The 23,537-nt window shown below is 58.7% G+C and overlaps 1 protein-coding gene across 1 annotated transcript in view; it reads left to right on the top strand.

The window, feature by feature from the left end:
* LOC101634807 (optic atrophy 3 protein-like) overlaps positions 1 to 13,124 on the top strand; it is a 26,662-nt gene extending 13,538 nt beyond the window's left edge. The window contains exon 2 of the mRNA XM_004694202.2: positions 9,002 to 13,124. Coding sequence (XP_004694259.1) covers positions 9,002 to 9,387 — 386 coding nt within the window. The 3' untranslated portion in view covers positions 9,388 to 13,124. The remainder of the gene's footprint in view (positions 1 to 9,001) is intronic.
* Positions 13,125 to 23,537: the final 10,413 nt, after the last annotated feature.

The raw sequence follows: 23,537 nt of genomic DNA, 5'->3' as shown, positions 1-23,537 counted from the left end.
CCACCAGGGAGGGCCTCTTTTATGTTTCTTTGAAAGAATGGTGATGTTGAGTAATTTTTCATGTGATAACAAACAAAGAACATTTATTATGACATATGTACTATATGTTTGTGATAGTGACATTTACTTAGACATAATTTATGAGAAGCAGGAATTTAGGGGAGTTTCATTGTCGCAGCCTTGCCTGGCACAGGAGGGTCCCTCCCAAGATGATTCACCCCTTGGCTGTTGGCTCGTCTTGGGTCTGCTCTCTGTTGGCCAGAGACCTAGGTGTTTTCCACATGGGTCTGTCCCTGTATGCTGCTGGGCACCTGGCTTGCCCCAAGCTGGTGACCCATGTGAAGAGTTAGTATCTTTAGAATGTGGGTTGAGGCCAAGGTGCAGGAGCAGGACTCAGTGGGGGCTGGTGTCACTGGAGTGTTGACAGTGGGGCTGAGAGTGGCATGAAAAGACTGGACACCAGGCCAGGGCTGCATGAACAATCTGCTCCTGAGGAGAACAAGCACCGTGCCATGCTTACAGAAGAGCCAAGGACAAAAGGAACTACTTTGCTTTATTAGTTTTCAACGAAAGTTGCTTTCTGCTCATAGAAGCAACACTTGCTGGGTGCAGAGAGCATCTGGTCCTCGCAGCCTTTTCTCCGTGATGTCGCTTCCAGTCCTTAGCGCCCCCACACGCCCCACTGGGACTTGCCCTGCCAACTGGAACTCCTGTCTCGCCCTTTGTCACTCCAGACTTCCTCAGCAAACCCCTCCCAGATCCTAGAAGTGTCTCTGGAATGCAAACCAGGCGGGAAGCCGCTGCCCTTTCCCACTTCTTTCTGGGCCGGCTTCTCTGTCAGGCAGGCTCTTCTGACCAGGGCCTCCTTAGGGCCACCACACATGCCCTCACCAGCAGTCCCCAGGAATGAACGAAAGCTCCGCACTGAAGTTCCAGGAAGATTGTGGCTGGGGGTGTCGGGAGCAGGGGTGGCTGGTCGGCCTGGGTCTTTGCTCTCCTGTGATCTGAGGCTCACAGCTGGGTGTCAGTGCCAGTGGTTGGCCCCCAGCAACTCCCACCCCGTCATCTTCATCATCTTCATCCGTGTTCCGAGGGGGTGTAGACTCCTGACCTCTGCAAGACCTGTGGGGTAGGCACAGCGCCCCGCCCTCAGCTGTTCCCAGTTCACCCCCGCAGTCTCCTCTAGGGCTGGGGAGTGCCTCTGGGGGTCCCCAGTGCAGCTCACCCTCATGACCTGTGGCCGCCCCTGAGCCCTCTGTTCGCCACCAGGGAGGGCTCAGGTTTTTTTTAATAGGTAGCAAGTTCAGTTGGTTGAAGAGTCCCTTCAGTTTCCTGGGCATCTGCTCCCGTCCATGGAGGCAACACCCCGTCCTGTGTACCTCTTTCCATCAGTAGTGGGAACAGTGTCCACCTCGCCTGCCCAGCTTTCCACAGCGCTGTCCGGGCCTGGGGAGAGCTGCTGCTTAAAAACTTCTAGCTTTATCTCAGCTGCTGACTGAGGAACTCACTGGAGAGGCAGGCGAGTGTCCTGTGCTCTTTCCTGCCTTTGTTGTGATTATGAAACGAGGTGCAGGCTCACAGGCATAGGGGTGTGGGGATTTGCTCTCAGGGCTGAAGTCTTGCCTCTGGGAGCAGCGTTGTGGGGTGGCTGTTGGCTGCACCTCACAGTCTGGCCCCCGGCGCCGGCTGGCTCTCCGTGTATGTTCACAGGGAGACGGTGCCGCCCTGCTCGCTGCTGGAGGGAGGCCTCGTGGACTCGGCAGGAGCCGGGAGCTTCTGCACCCCCCGCCCCACGCTGCCCCTCGCCCCCCACTACTGGCCTCGGGTTTTCCACCCTTGTCTGTCCCAGGGTCCTCGTTGGTCCCGTTTGCACTTGCCGTCACCCCTCCTCTACTCTGTGGCTCTCTGTCACTGGCCTGGCCTCGGCCCTTTGGGAGAGGACTGGCTGTTGTTGCTGGAAGGGCTTTCTGCATGGGGGCAGGGACACCCCGAAATGCTTTGTGTCCTTTCCTAGCACTGCACCCAATTCTGTGTCCATCTGGGAGCTTCCCCACCCCGTGCTGGCACCTGGCTGGCCTGGGCTTGGCCCGCCAGTCCCTGCCTCCCGCTGTGTGTGGCAAGCACCCCTGTACAGCGCCCACAGGAGCCCCTGCCCCAGTGCCCCCTGCATCCCGGGGCTCACCTCTAGGAGGGAGAAAATAATGCGGCTCTCTTAAGGAGAAAGGCATTTCCTCCCTCAACACTTTATCACAAATATTTTCAAACATGCAGCAACGTGGAAAGAATTTTGTGTTTTGACGCATTATCTTATTTGATTTAAATACCAGTCCGGTGACGCGCAGTGCAAAGACAGTCATAACCAGGCAGGATCAGACGGCAAAGGCCGGCCTCAGTTGCCCCCCTAGTGTCGCCCACGGCCTTGCTGGCCTAACACGGTGCACCCCCAGCGGCCCCCCCCCCTCGCGGGACCCCTGGGCTGTGGGCTCCTCTTGGCGGCATTTGGAGCTCTGATGGCTGCAGGGCCTCAGCTGGAGTGCAGGCGCCAGTTCTGCCCCTGCACCAGCGTGCGCCCCGTCACAGCGGCATTTGCCAGCCCTTGGGGTCACGGGCCCGTCAGACTGTGGTCTAGGGTGGACAGTCAGTGTGGACAGAATCGCCCGTGAACACTCACACCCCCAGCTCGGGGGCGTCCGCGGCATCTTTAGCCCATTTCCTTTCATCGACCCCTCTGCCTAGCCACCGTCAGCCTGTCGTTATTCTGTTGTTGGATTTTTCATTTCGCAATCACAAACTCAGCTCTGAGTCCAGCTAGACTGGGAAGGTTCAGGAAAACATGGAGCTCAGAGAGCTGCCGGGAGCGCCTGAGGGTGAGGGGCGGGGGTGAAGGGAAGCACCCCGAGCTACAGGAGAAGGTGCTGGGGGTAAGACGACGAAACACGCTTTAGTAGGTTGGGTTTGCCCACAGTCAGCCGCGGTGACCTTTGCCCTCGCCATTCCTGGAGCCAGCGCCTCCTTGGCATCCAGTGTAGGCGCCCCTGTTTACCTTGGCGAAGGCCACTTCCTGTTTACCTTGGCGAAGGCCACTTCCTTGCCAACCAGCCAGTTGCTCTTGGCGCTCAAACTGGGAACCACTTGTGCAGGGGGCCAGCATTTGCCATGAACCAGATACCGGGGCCTGTGTGCCTCGGGGTGAAGTTTTCCTCACAGTCTCCCCAGAGATGGCTGGGCCGCCCTAACCGTCGTGGTGTGTGGTCCCCCCACCCCATCACTACTGTCCTGGAGCTCTGTCTGCGCACAGCTCAAAGGAGACACCCACAGGGCCCGCTGTCAGCAGTGGTGAGAGAGCCCAGTGGGGTTCACCGCGGCTGTGTGACCGTGGTGGGGAGCCTGGGAGTGGCAGGCAGTCCATCGTGTGTTTGCTGTTTTGCTTTTTTTAAGACTATTCATTTTTGTGTAGAAGAGCTGGGCTGAAGGCCCAAGAGGCGGAGGGTGAGAAGACAGAGTGGGACACAGAACAGGCGGATCTACTGAAATACACTGCTGAGGGGGGCAGTGGGGAGGCAGGAGAGGCCTGATGCTCTGTATGAGGGGGAGAGCTCCCTGGCCGGGGATCCGACTCAGCCGTCTTGTTTTTGATGCATTTCAAAGCAAACTGGGCAGAAAGCGACTAATACAGAGTGAGGCAGCCGCAGTCATTTTAAGGGCTGGAGAACCCGACTCTTGACTGGGTGTCTGTGCCACACAGCTGACCCACAGGGAGCCGCTGCCGTGGCGGGCTGCATCGCTGTAAGCTTTCAGGGCAGGAGCCGCAGCCCCACCGCATGGTGGCAGGACGCTGAAGGTCCATTTCAGCAGCCCCGACACCCCCGGCCAGCCTTGCCAGCAGAACCCAGCCAGCGCCGCGTGGGGAGGCCCTGGCTCGCTGCCTCCGCCTTCCAGTGCTGGGTGTGTCTCCTCGGCCTGCCTGGCAGGGCTTAGGGAGTGCCCTCGGGGCTCGGCAGCCCTGTGGGCAGGAGGACCCCGGGGGCTGGCTCGGGCACAGGCAACCAGCAGCTCCTCACCACTCTCAGCCTCACTGCTGTGAACACCCTTCTTGCTCTCTTGGACTGTCGCCCCTCAGGCGCTGGGGGGACCCACAGGAGAGCACCTCGAGGTGCCTACACCGTTTGAGGGTGAATTCCCCAGCCTGGGGCCTGTAGCCCGGCCTGGGCCTGCTAACAGGAAGAAGCCTCCCTCCCATAGGGAGCGCCCCTGTTCGGGCTTCTGGGACTGGAGTTCCTGCCCCCTGACCTCTGGGCCGTCACCCTCCCCGCAACAGCCGCAGCTTCTCTGGGCAGGTCCGTTTTGCAGTCAAGGAGCCGACAGCGCACAGATAGGAGGTGACTGGCCCAAGGAACCTTCGGCCTCTGACTTAGATCCCTGGACAGAGGCGGCCACTGGGTGACTCCCACGTCCTCCAAGGGAGGATTAGGAGGGAAGTGGGGGTCGGGCCAGGGGAGGGCGCCTTCCCGGCCTAGACGTCCTTCCTGTTGCTTTTCCTGTGTCGTCATTTTCTGACGCCCTATTGTCCTTGGGGGTGACCAGAAACTCCTTCCTGCTGGCCGAGCACACCTCTGGGAGCCAGAGGGGAGAGGGTGCAGAGCCGCAGGACCCCGACGCTCCAGCCCCGGTCCAGCCGCCACCTGACCACCAGCGCCTCCCTTGGGGTCAGCAGTGGCTTGGCCGGGCAGGGCAGGACTGGCAGGTGGGGCCCCCGTGCGGGGTGCCTTGGGGCCCCCCTTCTGAATGCAGCCGGCTCTGTCCCTTCCTCCCCCTGCTGGGTGCCTCCGCCCAGCGAGGCCCCTTCCTCCTGGCGGCTTAGTCTGCTGCGCTGTTTATTCTGTCCAGCTCTTCCTTTTTATGGCTTTATTGCGGTGTGATGGAGGGATAGCTGTGCATTAATTCAAGTGTTCATCTTGATACATTTGATAGAGGCACATATACCCATGATACTGACTCCACAATCCATCACCCCAAAGGACCCTCCTGCCACTGGCCATCCCGCCCTGCCCCCTCACCCCCTGCAGGGGACCACTGATTTGCTAGCGATTAGTTTATATCCTAGAATTTTCCTATAAGTGGAACTACACTCCTCTATTAAATGTTTTTCTCTGCGAAAGACGCACATGGACTCAGGTCGGCAGGGAGTTGCTGGAACGTCTGATCTAGACTGACGGTCAGGGAGGGCTTCCTGGAGGAGGTGCTGCTGAGCTGAGCCCTATACCAAGGGAGCAGATAGGTAGAGTGCAAAGTATTTTGAACACTAAAAACAAATCTATGTGTTTGGAGGATTTGGTAACAGACTGATCAGATGGGGCCTTTCGCCATTTTGAGGAACCTGAGCTTTGTAGGGGAGTTAGAAGCCAGGCAGGAAGGAGCAAGGGGGTTCCTTGACTTATTATCAGGTGTGGGAGCCGCTGGACCTGGGCAGGAGACCCAGAGGCAGCGCTTAACAGTTCTAGCATGGACAAGTTTTTAAAACTGTGTGTATTTCCACAATTACATGAATAAGTCGTTTTGGCAAAGGAGCTCAGTGTTAATGAGTTCGGTCTGTCTGTGATTTACCAGCCCTCCTCTCCCCCCCGTTCCCGCCCCTGACAGGTAACCTTCCTGGAGTCCTAGCTGTAAACGAGGCGCCTGCAGGCCTCTACTTACTGGTGCCCTCCCCTCCCTGGAGTCCTGACCTGGGAGATGCTGACCAAGTGCTTTCACTCCCCCTTTTTGTGCTTAAAGCTGCTCCCATGGTCCCTTTTAGCAACTGGGGGGCCCATTTCGCAGGTGGCTGGGGCTGGGGGACAGCACGCAGCCCAGGACGGCTGGCTCACTGCAGGGCAGGAGGGGAGGTAGCAGGCGAGAGACCAGCCCCAGAGAGACCAGCCGGCCGTTCCTCTGCTCGGGAAGTCTGTGCCAGTCTCTCCCCGTCTTGGGAAAAGCGCAATTTTGACTCTTTAGAGAAGTAAACATTTGATGTTAGTAAAGATGCAAAATTAGTAACATTAGGAATGTCATGGCAGACTTTGGGTGTGGACAGCGGCCTTCGACACAGTAAGCTGGGGGCAGCCTCGGGGAACAAGGGGCCCTTTCTGCGTCTGGTGAACACCCCCGTCTCCACCTGCCCACCCGCCCTTAGGGAGCCCAGTCTCCAGGCCCTTGCCGGAGGCCTCGGGATGCAGCCCTGCGGCTGGCGAGGGACTCAGGCCAGCTGAAGCAGATTTCAGTGACCATTTTAGACACAGGGAGGTTCAGTATCCATATTTTAAAAATGACTGGACCCAGGATAAATAGCGTTGCCCCAAAGGAAGCTGAGCTCTGGGGCCAGGAGGCTGTCTCTGACCCAGGGTGCCCATCGGCTTTCTGAAAGGAAGAAGGGCGTGGCGGGAAGGAAGCGGGGTGTCCCGGGCAAAGGTGGACTGGGTGAGAGGAGGGACCAGCCACCCGGGCCCTGCTCTCCATCGTGGCTCGTGACAGCAGATCTGTCACCGTGACCCTCCAGGGCAGGATTGGGGAGCCAGGGTGAGGCCCCGAGCAGGTCCCCGACTCAGGCCTGGGGACTGGACCAGCGGACGCGTGGGTGCGGTCCCGGCTTGGGGAGCGAGAGCAGGCAAGGAGCAGCGCTGGCTGTGTCCTGGCATTGGAGGACGCGGAAATTCCCTTGAGCAGACACAGCTTGATACACTGACACAAAGAAACTCTGAATAACCCTATAGGGGCCGTTAGCGACATTGACTCTAACCGCAAACCTTCCCGTAAAGAAAACTGCAGGTTCCGTGGGCTTCCGTGACATATTTTTTCAGGCTTTTAACAGAGAGAATTTCATTCCCCAAACTCTTAAATAATAAAGTGGGAACGTGTCATTATTCAATACTTCATGAGCCCAACAGAAGGCTGAGACAAAAGCTAGCAGAGTCATTGCAAGGAAGGGAGACGTGTGAGGCCAGGCGCTCTCCTGAGCGTGGATTCCGAGATCCGAAACAAGAAATACTAGCAAAGCAGCCCAGCGGGGCAGGAGGAGACGTCGTGGCCCGGAGGAGTCGGCACCAAGGGACAGACGGGTTGGGTTGGCGCAGGTGGAGCGGCCAGATGCAGTCGCGACCTGTGCACAGTAACCGGCCGGAGCAGCCAGGAGCTTCTTCACCTGACAGAGGCCGCCTCCCTGGGAGGTGGCCGCACACGCATGTGCAGGCCAAGCGGGCCTGGCCTTTGTTTGGGACCAAGAGCAGGGCCTCGCCTTTCCTAGTGGACGTGTGGGAGCCCACAGCCGGTACAGTCAGGCAGAACAAACAAACAACTAAGGGTCGGACTATAGAGAGCGGAGAAGATGGGGAACTGCTGACGGGTGCCCTGTGTGTAGAGAAGCCAGCCTGAGCCGCCGGCCAGCGAGGCTGGGTGCACGCAGGGCAGAAGCTGAAGATGCAGGTGAGACACCGCTCCCCTCGCGCTCCCCTCAAAACTCGTGGGCATACGTTTGACAAACGAGCCCTAGTCTGAAAACCGTAAAATGTCTCAGAAAGAAACTAAAGAAACCCTTTGCTGAGGGGGGTGCTGTGCCCCCCTCGGGCTGGAGGCCACAGTGCCGGCGCTGAGGCTGTCCCGACGGGAGGGAGTTTCAGTGTTAGAAACCAGCGGGCTCTCAGATTTAACAGAAATGCAGTTCTTTGGAGAGGTTAAGGAAGTACCAACCGTGTCCGCTTAGCTCTGGAGGTTGCAGGACCTGCTGTAAAGCTGGGGGCGGCCCTGGTGCCCCCAGAGACAGAGCCCAGCGGGAAGGGACTGTCCAGAAGTGCAGTCTTGTGTGCCTGCGGGGTCCTGCCGCAGGCCCGGACAGGACCTGACTGGCGTTTGGATAAACTGCCCATGTAAATCTGGGTGGAAAAAAGCCCCACAGCTAACTGACCTGGGGGCTTGCGATGTCTGGAGACAGTTTCAGTTACCAAAGCGTGTGGGGTGTGGCCGGCAGGAAGCAGGGAGCAAACCATCCCCAGCTGAGAATAGCTGATAGGTACAAATGTAAAAAGCCACACAGCTGAGCTGAGCTGAGCTTCCTGGGGCTTTTTTTAGTTGAAAAGATAAAACCACGCAGGCACCCCACTTGCTGAAAGTAGTCCCTAGGCCTCTTGAACTTAACGTGGGAGGCAGCAGAGTCCTGAGATGGACACCCAGCCGTGGCCTTCTTCATGCCCCTGGAAGAAGCCCAGCCCCACGGCCCCCAGGCCATGGGAGCCACAGCCCAGGTGTGAGGTGCTCTCTGTGGTCCTCCCCGATCCTGTCTCGTGGGCACCCGCTGCAGTCACCCTCTGGCCTCACGGGTGGTTAGGAAATGTGACAGGTGAAATGCACGTTGGAGATGACTCTCCCAGGGGCTCGACCGCCCCGCCCAACGGAACCCTGAACGGAACCCTGCGTCCTGCGCCAACGAGGAGAGCGCAGGGGAGAGCCGGCTGGGGCCGCTCAGCTGCTTAGGCGCCACCAGCCTCCTGGGGCAGCAGCTAGGCCAGCAGTTTTGTTTCAGCCGCTCCAGCCGAGCCCCGTCGGGCTGGTGAGAATCTGGGACGGGGCCGCCCAGTCTGGCCCGGAGAGCCCTGTGTTTCCCGACACCCACACCCCAGCTGGCCTGCAGCAGCCCTCAGGTCTGACACTCACAGAGGGGAACACTCGCAGAGGAGGCAAGGGGGCTGTTGAGGGAGCTAAGCCTCCGGAGCCGTCCCACCTTCTGGACGCTCACACCAGGAGCAACTTGTGACCCCCACGCCCAGCTGGGTGAGGACCTGCCTGCCAGGACAGGGGTCTCTTATCTGGGTGCTTGCCAGACTCTTCTGGGTATTAAAAGTGACCTCGGGGTCACCCAAGGCTGGGCCACTCTGCTTTCCGGGACCAGCCAGGCACCGTTCACTCTGATCTGGGCACCTGGTGTGGGGGCGGGTGGGGATCCCAGACCACCGCTGACCCCTCTCTCCCCCCGCAGTGTACCACTGGGTGGAGATGCGGACCAAGATGCGCATCATGGGCTTCCGGGGCACAGCCATCAAGCCGCTGAACGAGGCCGCCGCGGCCGAGCTGGGCGCCGAGCTGCTGGGCGAGGCCACCATCTTCGTGGTGGGCGGCGGCTGCCTGGTGCTGGAGTACTGGCGCCAGCAGGTGCAGCAGCGCAACAAGGAGGAGCAGCAGCGCGCGGCCTGGGACGCGCTGCGGGACGAGGTGGGCCGCCTGGGGCTGGCGGTGCAGGCGCTGGAGGCGCAGGCGGGGCCCGGGGGCGCGCTGGAGGAGCTGCGGGCGCAGGTGCGCGAGGTGCGCGCCCAGCTCGGCGCCCAGGGCGCGGCGGCCCAGGCGGCGTCTGCCGCCAAGAAATAGGAGGCCCCGGAGCCGGACTTGGATGTGAGCCTGAGCGCCGCCTGGCCTCTCCCGGCGCCACCCTGCCTGTGCTGGCCTCGCGGAAACCACGGACCTCGGCACGGCCCCTCCCCCCCGGCGGGGGGCCGTCCAGCACGCCCCCAGCCTCGCGCTGGTTGGGTCAGTCCATAGAGCTCATCTCTCCACCCCTCACCCCAAACCACGGACCCCCGCGGGCAGGACGGCACAGCTGTCCCCTGACAGAAGGAAAAGGGAGCCTGGACTTGAGCCGAACCCGCCTGCCGAGCCCCTTACTTGATCAGGGCTCCCTGCCCGGAGCACTCGCCCTCGGACTGGACCCGAGCACCCGCCTTCCTTTCGCCGTGGGGCGTCAGCGGACTTCATCCCCTCAGGTGGCTCTTTGAGGGAGGGGAAGGGACCCCGCTTGTCTGTCTTTCCCCTTAACCAGATCCCTGCTACCTCCAGGAGTGGGGTGCACAGCAGGACCCCTCAGCCTGTCTGTGGGGCCACCTGGCGGAATGGCAGTGCAGGGGCTTCTGAGGTGCTGCTCTCCCAACCCCCTTCAGTGGTGGAAGAGCTGGACCTGCCCAGGGCTCATCCAGCTGCCTTCCAGCCTCGCCCCCGCGTGGGTCCCCATTCCCCCCCACTCCCCCCACCCCCTTCTCTTAGGCCATTCCCGCTGCCCCGTGCCCGCCTCAGCCAGTGGCCTGCCTCGGGGGCCACGGCCACGGGCGAGCTGAGCATGACCCCTTGTTCCAAATCTGGCCATCTCTGCTCTTGTCCTCTCAGGGCTCGGCGGTGCCCAGCCCCCTCCCGCGGAGATGCCTGTCCGAGCCTCACCCCCACCCGCTGGTCAAGGCTGCTCACTGGCCTGCTTCCCGGCCGACATCACAGCCCCCTGGACTTGGTGGCTTAGGACAAGGCTTTATTCTCTGTCCTGGGGGCCAGAGGCCCAAAATCAAGGTGTCCACAGGGCCATGTATCCTTGGAAGACTGGAGAGGGAGAGCCCTCCTGGCCTCTCCAGTTTCTGGGGTGCCCAGGGACCCTTGACTTGTTTGAGTAGTATCCCCAGTCTCCACCTTGGTCTTCTCATGGCCTCCTCCTCTTGTCTCTTATAAAGACACAAAATCTTGAATCCTGCCTGACCAAAGTCCTGAGTCCTCTGATCAAAGAATTTAGGGCCCCAAGTCTGGGATGATTTCATTTAGTAATCCTCACCTTAATTACGTCTGCAAAGATATTTTTTCCAAATAAACTCATTTGCAGGTCTCAGGGGTTAGGATGTGGGCATACCTTGTTTTTTTTTGGGGGGGGGAGCAACATTCAACCCACTACATCTCCCCACCCCTAGTTCTTTCCCAGGTGGGGAAGCTGAGGCAGAGGGGCTTGCCCAGAGCCGGCCAGTGAGGGGCTGTCCCAGGTGGTGCACTTGTAGGGAGCAGGTGCGAGCAGTGAGGGAGAACCCACCAGGAGCTGGGTGAGGAAGGAGAGACTTCTGCGAGATGGGACCTCCCCAGGGAGGCCAAGGCATCCCAGGGGCAGTCTGAGGGGGTGCAGCGGGGAGAGGGGTCATAGGGAAACTCAGTCTCATATAACATCAGCCTCAGATCACCCCCAAGGGATCCCTTCCACCTGGGCTCCTTCCCAGGAGTCAGCAGGTGAAGTGGGGGGTCCCTTCCCGCCCTCGCTGCGCCTCAGCTCACTCCCCCTTCAGGGTGCTGAGACCTGCCCAAATGGAAAAAGAGGAAACTTTACGGGTTCCAAAGCAGCATATCAGTTCCTTCTAGAAGAGGGGGAGAAGCTGGTAGAGGGTGCTGAGGAGGTGGGCCCTGGGTGGGGGTGTCTTTAAAATGGGAGGTGACCTGAGCGGGCTAGTGACGAGGGGAAGAAGGCAAAAGATGCAGACCTGTGTGCGGAGGGAAGCGGCTGCCCGGCCCGTGCCTGGTGTCCATGGTCGCCCACGGCACTGGCCGGGGAGCACAGGCAGCAGGCGGCCAGGGCTGTCCAGCGCGGTCGTCACTGCAGCAGAGCCGGGTTATTGAGGCCTCCTCAGGTCCCGGGCACTGTTCTAAGTGCTGTACGTGACCTGTGGCATTTGCCGAGTGTCGCTGGTGAGCAGTGAGGCACGGGGACAGGCACCTGCTCTCGGGGAGAGGCAGAGGTGGGTGTGAAGGTGGCCGTCAGATGGGCCAGAGCTGGGGCTCCTAACCCGGCACGCCCCAAGCCTGACCCAGCGCCGCCCTCGCCCCTCCGGACTCAGGCCTCAGCCATGACTGTCCTGACCGAGGCCAGTCCCCTTCACCCGCTGGGTGGGCCGGATCAGGTGTGGCGTGGAGAGATTCCGCTCTCAAAGGCGCCAGGCCCCACCATGCGCCGCCGCCCTGGCGCCTCAGGAGTTCATATCTTGTATGCGTTTGTGACCTGGGGAGAGGGCTTAGAATAAATTTGTAATTCAAGTCTGTTGTCTTCAAGTTGGTGTGATTTCAGTCCACCCCGCCCCCCCCAAGAAATCCTTTGGACCCTTGGAAGAAATGGCCTTTGTTTATTCCTTTATTCAGGAACGGGTCACTGAGGGTCACTCTGTGCTCTGCCCTGTACCATGTTGGGGTCACAGTGTGACAGACCCACTCTGCTCTCGCAGGCCTTCGGTCTAGTGGGAGAAGGGGGACAGGGGCAGAAGGCACACAACTCAGCCGGGGTCTCGGGGACCCAGCGGACAGGCCCTGCACAGAGCAGACGCTGACTCCGGAGTCTGAGAAGAGGCATCAGCTTTCTTTGTGAATCACTGGGCAGGAAAGCCGGGGATCAAGTCAAATCTACCTCCACTACTGAGCAAGGGAATGAAGTCATACAGGTTTGGGGGACCAGGCTTGAAACAAAGGCACCGACTTCCTGGCCGAAGAGCAGTTAGGAGCAAAGAAAGGCTCGCGTTGTCCAGTGAGCCTGGACGAAGCTCATGGGCCTGTCACAGGGCCGTTTCTACGTGAGGGCGAGGGGGCTTTTCTTCAGAACACCAGTGTTGAGTTTGTGCCCGTCCCCGCCTCTCTGTTCTGTCCCCAGCAGGCTCGAGCTGAGCTCAGGGTTGTCGACAAACCTCCTCGGCCTTTGCTGTGCCGGTAAAAGCAAGTCTCAGGAAACAGTGCGGCCCAGTCTGTCTCGGGGCAGGTGGACCGCTTGCCCCGGTTTTGCTGACTGTGTTGGTTCCCCTGTTGGGCAGGCCCCAGCCTGGAGAAGGGCCAGGATGCCGCGAGCATCCTCCGAGCCCTGCCTGACCCACAGGGCCATGTACTGGCACCCTGGATGCTGAAGGGCCGGGCCCGGGTCCCCTGGCTCAGTGGACAAAGGGAGAGGAGAAGACTGACCAAAGACAGGAGCACCGTCCACCTCCCCTCCGCTGTCTGCACTCTCTGGAGTGTCCCCTGAGCGCCTGCTGTGCGCCAGGCCTGGCCACCTGGCGGCTGGGGACAGCCAGAAGCCGGCCTGTGTGGAGCTGGGTCCACTGTGGGCCTCCAGGAGCAGGCCGGCGAGGGCTGCGTGGCTGACTTAGGGCAGGTTGTGGGAGGAGGCGCGGTCCAGATCACCTGGAGGCCGCCAGCAGGGAGTGAGGAAGGGCGATGGGATGGGGTCCACCGGAGTTCTGCTGTCCACACCGGGCTGGGGCTTGAGGGCCAAATCCAGCTGGCCTGCTGCCTGACTTTGGAAATAAAGATTTACCGGAACACAGCGTGCTCATCCACTTGGGTATTTTCTTTTGTCAAAAAACAAGATTTATTTTTACTCACATAAGAACTGGGGTGTAAGCCTAAGGTTTGGGGGGTAAGAGGATTCATCAAAGACAGAGTGGGGAGCAGAACAGGTGGAACTACTGAAATCCACTGAGGGGCGGGGTGGTGGACAGGAGAGGCCTGCTGCGCCCTGTGGGTCACTCCCTGGCCGGGGGTCGAACCTGCGCTGCAGTGGCTGTGATGGCTTCATAGTGTGGACCCTGCTGGTGTGTTTTCTGTGGCTGCTTTGGCACGGACGTTTGCAGTACATATCATGGCTTTCAAAGCTGCCCATCTTCACGCTTCAGCCCTGGAATAGCGTGAGCTGGGGCGAGGGGCATGGGGATAGGGCTGTCCCCCGAGGTGGTGCTGCCTGTCCTTCGCCCTGACTGTCCCTCGCCCTGACCTCTGGCGCTGCCTCTCACCTCAGCTCCTCCAGGTCTGGTCCAGCTTCCTACCTCCCACCCATGGGATCTGTTCCTAGAGACACCCCCAGAGCCTAGCGCACCCCAAGCTCCGTCTCTGTGTCCCTCTGTGGCAACAAGCCACAATAAAAGTCGTAATTTATATAACCCGCCGTAGTCCTGTCTGTATAATCCACAGCTCCCACTGTCTATATCGACACTGTGTGATTTGTGCAGTCTAGCATAGAAATGTATTTTTGCCGAATGTGTAACATAGCAGTATATTCTCTCTGTATCTGTGTGTATTAAGATTTTATTTATTTATTTTGCCTAGAAGAACTGGGATGCAGGCCAGAGTTACGGGTGATGAGAGGAGTCACCAGAGACAGAGTGGGGAGCAGAACAGGCAGATGGACTGAAATCCACTGTTCAGGGGCGCAGCGGGGAGAGGGGAGAGATCTGCTGCGCCCTGTGGGTCATCTCCCTGCCTGGGGGTTGAATTCAGGCTTTGTCGGTAATAGAAGCGCTAAGACTTAACCCCTAGACCATCAGGGAAGCCCACTGTATATAAATGATGGATTGAGGCCTCCCTGGTGGCGCAAGGGGTTAAAGCGCAGCACTGAAACTGCAGCCACTGGGGCGCAAGTTCAATCCCCGGCCAGGGAGTGACCCACAGGGCACAGCAGACCTCTCTTGTCTCCGCGCTGCCCCCCTCAGCAGTGTATTTCAGTCTGCCTGTTCTGCTCCCCACTCTGTCTCTGGTGAGTTCTCTCACCTCCTGCAACCCTGGCTTGTACCCCAGTTCTTGTGTGCGTAAATAAATCTATTTTAAAAATAGATTGAAAGTTTCACTAACTATTCTTCAGCCTGTATAGTATCTAGCCTGTTTGCTCCTGTTTATTCCATAATGAAGAGAAACCTACATATATATATGTATCGTACATACCTAATAAATGTTATAAACATACCGATTATCTGCATTACGTAACGTGGATTAAGTGTTAACATCACGCGTTACGTAAACCTTGTTGGGACAGAGTTTCCCTGAATAATTGCCGTTATAATGTGCAGTGTACTGGTACTTGGTATTTATTCTGCTTCCTGCAGAAAAGCCTATGTATGTGTCCTACAAACCTGCAGAAAGTGGGCAGCCTGGGGAGACGGGAGTCTCAGGAGCTCCGAGCAGAGGAGGAGCGTGAGATGCCTCAGTTTTCACAGACTGGGAGGGCAGACGTAGGGGAGCCAAGGTGGACCCCCCACCTTTACAGAGGCGTGTGAGCATCCAGGCGGAGGTGACACATTAGTATTTCAAAGGTAGGATTTTCTGAGCGACAGGATATAGGGAGTCACGGCTCTGAGGTGTTTGCTTTGTGCACCCAGGAGGGAAATGTTGGCCTGTTTTGGGCCTTCTCTGCACCTGTTTTGCTGCAGGTGCAGAGAAGGGGGGATACCAAGGCCTCCTCCACCCCCAAGATGTGGCCTCTGGCAGGTGTTTGCTGTTTGTTCTGACCAGTCGCCCCAGACAGGGGGAGAGACCGCTTGCTCGCTGATGCCTGTCACAGAGCTCACCCCCAAGTCGCATAATTGACATTCAGCATCTGCCTGACTCCTGCGTATGGGGACCCTCTCGGTGCCCATTTGGGACGTCCTGAGGAAGGTGGCAAATGGAAGAGGTGGCCTTGGGCTTGGGGACCCTGGTTTTGGGGCTCCCCTCACCCCTGGAGTGGCAGTGCCCAGCCAGGCTTCCAGAGGCACCTCCATTGGATAAGGGCTGATAAACCCCTGGGAGGCACCGTGGGCTCCGCTCCGCACCTTCCTGCGCCTCGAGATCTACTTGCATAGATGCACGGTCCCTTCATGGACGTTCCAGCATACCAGAGACCAAAGCCCCTCCCTGGGAGGAAACCCTTGCGCAGTTTGGGGGCCTTTGGCAGGCCCCTTCCAGGAGCCTGCAGTCCACTTGGCACTGCCGAACCCCCCCTTGGTGGGCACCGGACCCCCACTTCTCGCCTCCTTCCACAGCGAGTCATGGAGTCATGGCAAGAGCCTCGCAGGCTGCTGTGAGCCAGGAGATCCCCAAAGCGGAAAGCACCGAGTGCCTTAGGCGGACTTCAGTGCTAGGACCTGCCCCTGAAAGCGCAGGGAGCCGCAGAGTGGGCGGCGCTTGCAAATCTCAAACATGAAACAGTTCAAAGCCGGCAAATGCTGGAGAGGACGCAGGATGCCGTTACTTGCACCGGCTGTTGACCTTGGGGGGCGGCAGGGAGAGGTGCAGGGGTCCCCATTCGCACATGGGCCGAAGGGGTTTCTCTTCAAAGTCACCGAGTCTGTCAGTCTTTTCCCATCAGGCCTTTGCTTTCTCCGCCGTCACTGGAGAAGCGCCCCTCCTCCACCTCGAGGGTGTCCGGCTTCCCACCCAGGTCCACCTCATTTTGCATTGTCTAAGCCCGGGAGGGAGCACAGCGAGCAGCGGCCGTTCTCTGACCAGGTCCTGGGCTGCCCTCTCCAGCGCCCTCTCCACCATCCACAGGAACAAGCCTGTGCTGCACCGACCAGTCTCCAGTGCCCGCCGGCCCCTGCTCCCTGGACCCAGCGCCGCCTCCTGCTGCCCTCTGTTCCTTCCTCACAGGCCCTGTCTCCTCCTGCCCCCTGCGCCAGCACCATCGCCTCCTCAGGATCCGCCGCGAGAGCTTGAGAAAACACGCCGGTCTCTCCTAGGCAACACAGCGCTTTTGTCGTTTTTTGCTCAAACTTACTGTTTTATTCCCGGGCCTTTACTCCTTGCAACGCGTTGTTCCAAGATAAAGGTTGTTTTTTTTTTTTTTTAAATGAGATTTATTTTCATTGATTTATGCATAGAAGAGCTGAGGTGTAGGCCAGACTTGCAGGGGGTGAGAGTAGCTCCGCCTGTTCTGCGCCCCGCTCTGTCTCTGGTGAATCCTCTCCCCCCTGTACCTCTGGCCTGTACCCCAGTTCTTCTAGGCAAAAATAAGTAAAATAAAAAATTTTTTAAATTTATCTATGCATACAGAACTGGGGTACAGGCCAGAGATGCAGGGGGTGTGAGAGGATTCACCAGAGACAGAGTGGGGAGCCAAGCAGGCAGGCTAACGAAGTACACTGCTGAGGGGAGCCCCGGGTGGACCAGGAGAAGTCTGCTGCACCATGGGGGTCAGCTTCAGGACTGGGGATCGAACTCGCACTGAAGCAACTGTGGCTCGCTTGCAGTGCTGTGCTTTAGCCCAGCAGGAAGGGCTGTGTCACCAGGGAGGGCTAAAGTAAATCAAGAAAACAAGGCGGCGGGTTTCTCGGGAAGGACTGTGAGTCCGTGCGGTGGGGCCATGTGAAGGAATGCCAGGGACTAGCTTCACAGTGGAGAAGGTGCCCACGAGAAGAGCCTTCTAGCTGGGCACTGGGGCCGTCTCGGAGAGATTGCTTTGTCTTCCAGACCTCAGCACTGCCAGACACCTGTCCCCACCTGGGTGTTTGCGTGAGCTGCTGGGGGTGGGAGGGGAAGGGGCTGGAGCCAGAGCTTGGGTCACCCCTCGCCTCTCCGGCCCACCTGGGAGGGTGGCACCAGCCAGTCACGCAGAGCGCGGGGACGGTGGTAGGTGAGGAAAGCTCAGCGCTCTGTGGTCCCCCAAAACAAGTCCCAGTTGTGTACTCACACCAAGTCCTTGACACGATGAGAATTTCTCAGGTGGGGCCTGCGGGGGCGGGGGTCTGGCCCCTGCCTAGTGCCCTCCCCTCATGCCACATATATTAGCTATTGCTCAGATCACTTGGAAACTTGACAGCTTTGAACAACAGTAAGCGTTTGTTATCACACACGGTTGTAAGGCTCAGGATGTTGGTTCTGGCTCTGGCCTTCAAGACTCCACAGGGTGCAGGGTTCATTTCCAAGAAGGTAAATGTGAGCCTCACTCATGTCACTGGCAAAGGGGCCTCAGTCCTCCCCGCAGGCACCTCTCTGGCATAAACCCCCATGCCTCCAGCTGTCGCTCAGCATTTTTTGAGTCATTGAATCCAGGAGAGTCTCAAGATACTGGGCCCAGTCCCAGCCCGCCCACTTTCACTTTCACCCACCTCTTAACAGGGACTTTCACTTTCACCCACTCACAAGGACTTTCGCTTTCACTTCTGCCTCTCACAAGGACTTTCACTTCTATATACTCAGGATCCTGGGTCATCCAGGATGATCTCATCTTGAGATCACTTTCACGTGGCTCTGGACTTTTATGTGGACATTTTCCTGTGGGAGGGGCACCCTTCAACCTACACAGCTGTCAGACTCCCTCCCCCATCTTCTCCTAAGAACCCATTATATTTGGGTTCACTTGGGTAATCCTGGCCAATTTCTTTCTCCACCTCAGGATCCTTAACTCAATCACATCTGCCATGACCCTTTTGCTATATGAGTTATAGATTTGGGGGGATTGGGAGTTGATACCTTTGGGGGGTTGTTTGATGTTTTTTGTTTTTGTTTTTATTTTACAATAGTTTATTTTTACATCATTTTGTACATTTTTTTTCCATCTCAATTGTAATCCCCACGGGCATTATTTGATGTTTTATGTCTGCTTTTTCTAGGCTGTTCAGCCTCCCTCCTAGCAATCTTCAGTGACTGTGCTCAGAATCTCAGACCACCCTGTGTGCAAGGGAGTTACGATTTTATGAAGCTCTCATAGGAATCCCAGGGTGAGAAGGGGGACGTGGCTGTGCCTCACTGAGGCCCCGCCAGTGGGTCACTCTGTTTTCTGCTGTTCATTAAGACATTCGCATTTGGAGGGGAGGTTGTTCTGGTAAAAGGTGCTGCATGTGCAAAGGTCCTGTGGCCCAGAGGGGCGGTCGTACTGGTTGGAATGGAGCTGAGACGAGCCTCGGAGGGCAGATTTGTGCAAGATCTCAAGGGACAGGGAAGTGAGGTTTTCTGTTTGCTTTGTCAGTTTTGTTTATTGAAGCGAGTTCTGCGCAGGTTGGCAATATGGACAGTTAGGGTGAAGGGAGGGAAGGGCACAGCAGGGCAGATACCACCCCCAGGTCTTCCAAGAGCTCTTTCCAGATGGGCAGATGCCAGAGCTGCAGCCTCAGACCAAGGGCACAGGGCTGCCGCCAACTTGGGGCTACCTTTTCCTACCTCCCCCCTTGCCAGCTCTGCCCAAGGTCCCTGCACCCCAAAGTGCAGAGGATGGGGGCTCAGGGATGGCATCCCCCGGTGCTCAGCTTCCTGGGAGCAGAGAAGGACCAAGTGGCTGGAGTGGACAGTGGGTCTGGGGGCCAACTATCCAAGGGGGCATGAGACCAGGACCCCAAATACCAACTGCACATCTGCCAGGAGGCTGCACGAACAAGCCCAGCCCCACCCACTTACCTTGCTATCTTGCATTTTGGAAGCGAAGGACGTGGACTCCACTTGTTCTAAGGCTTCTGCCTCCCAAGGCCAAGAGCTGCTCAGACTGCAGCCTTCTTGGGGCATGAAGAGGGCCCGGCCACGCTGCAAGGAGGTGCTGCCTGTAAGTTGGAGTTAGTCACCTGAGTCAGAGTCCTGGGTCCAGCAGGCAGAGCCTCAGAAGAGGGGCTGCCGCTGATGTTTGCAAGCAGAGAACCCCCACCCCCACATGGTAGGAGCTGTGGTGAGGACCAGGGGACCTCCAGCCACCTCAGGTCAGATGTGAAATCACTCACCTAGTGACAGGTAGGCCGGGCCCATGCCACACAGTGGGACACGAAGTTGCTGGCACAGACCCCCCTATCAGGGACAGACAAACGCCCCCTAACCCCCCGTGGCAGGCAGAGCTCCCAGGGACAAAAGAGAGGAAAGGGTCCTGTGGCCCCCAGAGAGGAGGGACAGAGGGGCCACCTGGGCTTTTCTGGGTGTAGGACCTGCAGTCTTCTGCCTCTGCCCTCTGGGGTTCTCGGGAATGACGGTGAGCGCTGTCCGGGTCTGGCGGCTCCTCTGCAGGGCCGGTAGAAGGGGCAGACTCGGCAGCAGCTCCGCCTGTGGCCTGGGGTCCCGGGCTACCCCACCGCAGGGGGCCAGTGCTCTCCCGCCCCCCTGCTGCCGGCACGCTGCCTGGGGAGACAGCTGGGGTGGGGCTGTGCCAGGGCCCGCCCACCGCAGCCTGGCATCCTTCCAGCTGGTTTTCCTCTAACGATCTTGATTACCACGGGTGGTAAGCACCTCTGCCCATTTCTTTCTCCCTTTTTTTTTTTTTTAAGATTTATTTATTTAAGCATACAGAACTGGGGTGCAGGCCAGAGGTGCGGGGGTGTTGAGCGGATTCACCAGAGACATTGGGGAGCAGAGCAGGCAGATCTACGAAGTGCCTTGCTGAGGGGAGCAGCGGGGAGCCAGGAGAGGTCTGCCGCGCCCTGCGGGTCTGCTCCGGGGTGGGGATCAAACCCGCACTGCAGCGGCTGCGGCCAGCTTGCAGTGTTGCGTCCTAACCTCTTTCTCTCTCTCTCTTATTTTTTTTTAACATTTAAAAAATTTATTTATACATGTAAGAACTGGAACACAGGCCAGAAGTGCAGGAGGCGAGAGGACTCACCAGAGACAGAGGGGGGAGCAGAACAGGAGGATCTACTGAAACACACTGCTGCGGGGAGCAGCGGGAGACAGGAGAGTCTGCAGCGCCATGTGGGTCACTCCCTGGCGGGGGATCGAACTCAGGCCGTGGCGGCTGGTGACGGCTTGACACAGCGGGGACCCAACCCCTGCGCCACCGGGATGGCGCCCTCTCCCATTTCAAGCACACAGTTCAGTGGTTTTAGTATACTCCCCTTGCCATTCATGACCACAGTCCGTTTATCTTTTTTTTTTCCTTCTTACATTTCCCTCTTTTTAATGAAGAATACAAACAAAAATGGGGGGATGAAAAACAAACCAACCAAAAAATCGGGCTAAAGGGCAGTCCCCGGGCAGCCACCCCCCGCCCGCAGGCGCCCGCTCCCGCCTTACAGCTTTCCCGCCCCGGGCACCGGCTCACAGAGGGCAAGAGTCAGGCTGCCGCCGCCCCACAGCCTCACCCCTCTGGTTACTGGCCAGGGTCCTCGGGGGTGTGCGGTGGTCTCTCCCGGTCATTCCGATGGGCATTCGCTCCCCCACTCGTCCGTCCGAGGGCCAGTTCACCAAGCCCCGGCCGGCGGCCCTTCTCCCCGCCGCCCTTCTCTCTCAGCCACCCTCTTCCTGGCCCAAGGCGGCCCGGCACTCAGCTCTCAGGCCCTCAGCCAGCTGCTGGCCTATGGGCAGGGCTGCTGACCACCCCCCTCCCAGCCCTGGTCACAGCCAAGGTCACACAAAAGGCAGATGGGGCCTCCTGGTGGCCTGGCAGTTATGTCTCAGCGCTATCACCACTGTGGCCTGAGTTCGATCCCCCGCCAGGGAGTGACCCACAGGGCACAGCAGACTCTCCTGCCTCCCCGCTGCCCCCCTCAGCAGAGGCGTTCAGCCAGTCCCCCTGTTCTGCTCCCCACCCTCTCTGGTGAATCCTTCCCATATACCCTATTTCTTCTATGCCAAAAAAAAAAAAAAGATGATCATTTTCTTTTGGATTCTAGAGAGACCATGGGACAGCAAGACACCCTGGCCATTAGACTAGTCAAAAGGACCGAGTGAGGCTGGTCTGAGGCAGTGGGGGTCAGTGCCCTCCATGCCCTGGCCAGGGTGTAGCTGAGGGGCTGGGGGGCCAGCCGGGGGCTGCATCCTTCAGCAAGCAAACTACTCTCGCTGGTGGGGGCACAGGCGGGAGCTGGTGCCCGCAGCCTGCTCTTCTCCGGGCGGCCGCCCCCACTCCCGCCCTCCTGGCGACTCAGCCCTGGCTCCTCCTGGACTGAAACTACCCAGCGTCCAGTCATGAGCATTTGCTCAGAAAACAGGTGGTGGTGCTGGGGGTGGGGGGTGGCGGTAAACTGGGTAAAAGGGAGGCCACAATGGTGTTATAACCATTAAGGAAAAAAATCGTGAAAGGAAAGTAGAAGAGAGTGGGCGGAGTCAAGTCGCCCCCCCCCCCCACACCAGCTGTGTGGCCCAAGGGGAGCTCTGCTGGGCCCCACTTGTTCCAGCTCTAAAATGAGGTTTTCCAAAACCACAATCAGATACCATCTCATGCCTGTGAGAATGGCGCGCATTAAAGAGACTCCCAGCAAGTCAAGACACCCCAGTAAGCGCAGGAAAGGGCTGGAGAACGGCTCTGATGAGCGGCTCTAAAGGGTGCGGCCTTTCTGGAAGCCGGCTGGATTTACCTTGACAAGGTCCAAGTGGAGACACCGTAGGATCCAGCAACCTCACTTTTGTACCCGAGAACGTGAATTCAGCAACTCGGAGGCTGTGTGGGCCGACCCACCACCGCCGACCGCGTGTGCCGGCCGGGAGGCCTCTCAGTGCCGGCCAACGCGCCCATTACCGCAGCGTGGAGGAACAACGGGGTGGGGGTGGGGTGGCGCCAAGTAAGCCGAAGATACAGCCGCACTGGGTGACTTCACATGCACAGCGGGAGAAGGAAACAAACCCAAGGAATGACAGCAGGACATAACGGGGTGGCCCACCGGAGCTTCGAAGGTAAGAGGGAAGGCGGGGAGGGGGAGGGATGGGGGTAAGGAAATAAATGGGTGTTCACAACGGCGGCCGAGCGTTAAGGGGACCATAATAAAGACAATTTTCAGCGACCACGGGGTGTTTGTTGGACACTGACCACCTGGTAGGCACTGCGGCTGCTTCCCTAACCTCAGTTACCCTCTCTGTGAGGGGTCATTCACTCTCAGGATGCCCCCCGCCCCCCAAAATAAGACAGGGTTAGCGGAGTCGAGTTCAGAGCTCACTTCGGACAGCTTCCTACTCTGTCTGCCTTCAGGAGATGGCTCTCTCGCTCTCTCCCCTCCTTCCTGCCCCTCCCTCGCTCCCTCCCACTCTCCCACCCCCCTGCTAAGGGGCCTGGGACTAGGGACCCCACCCAGCCTGCCAGCAGCTCCCCTCACGCCCCGCCCCCACATCCCTGCCTGGCCTGTCAGAGAACTGCCAGCCTTGGGGGGGGGGAGTGGAAGGCATCGGGCTCAGTGCAGGCCGGAGCAGAAAGGGCAGCTGTAGTGGCCCTGGTCGTGGGTGTGCAGATAGCTGTGTCTCTATACTACATAGGGTTTTCTGCTTCCAAGAGGTGTCCCACGGAAATCACTGTGATTGTGGGCGTCTGGTGGAGTTCGTACAGGGAGTTTTACTAGAAAAGCGTCGCCATCTGGGCCTGCCTGCCGTGGCTCAATCCACGGGTCTGACTTGACACAAGCATTCCCGCTCCGTGCCCAGCAGACACCGGGTTTCTGCTCCCTCCAGAGAAGAGGCGTTAGCTATTCCACAGCATCCACCCACCTCAGCACAGGGCCAGGCTTGGGGCATCCCTAAGGAGATTCCCCAGAACACTCTCCCCACCCCCAGATGAGTCAGAATTCAGCATGTCCCTGGGCATCCCTGGTAGCCTGGGGTAAGTATCAGCTATCACCCTTAGGCCCACAGGGCGCAGCAGACCTCTCCTGGCTCCTCACTGCTCCCCGCAGCAGTGCATTTCAGTACATCTGCCTGTTCTGCTCCCCGCTCTGCCTCTGGTGAGTCCTCTCACCGTTTCCTGCCCCCCACACCAGGCCTCTGCCCTACACCCCAGTTCTTCTATATGCACACACAGGAATTCAGTGTATCCCTGTCCCCCACGCCCCTGCTCACCTTTGGAAGGAAGGGGCCATCCTTGCACAAACTGGAGCAGGAGGAGGAAGACAGCTGCAGGGGAGAAAGGTGTGAGCATGGGGGACCCCCGCGAGTAGGCATAGCAGGAGGTGGGGAGCAGCACCTGAGATAGCAAGGACTCCCAGCTGATTCAGCCTGACGTGCATTCAGCTGTCTGGGGTGGCACCACCAGGAAGCACCTGCAAGCCTGCCTTCCGGAAGTGACCGGCACAGACACTGCCTCTCGATGCCTAAGTATGAGGCAGGTTGGT

The sequence above is a fragment of the Condylura cristata genome, unplaced genomic scaffold, assembly GCF_000260355.1.
Source record: "Condylura cristata isolate star-nosed mole 26May11 unplaced genomic scaffold, ConCri1.0 scaffold00041, whole genome shotgun sequence".
Lineage (NCBI taxonomy): Eukaryota > Metazoa > Chordata > Mammalia > Eulipotyphla > Talpidae > Condylura > Condylura cristata.
Note: the sequence above shows the minus strand (reverse complement) of the source record. Positions and strands in the feature narration are given on the sequence as shown.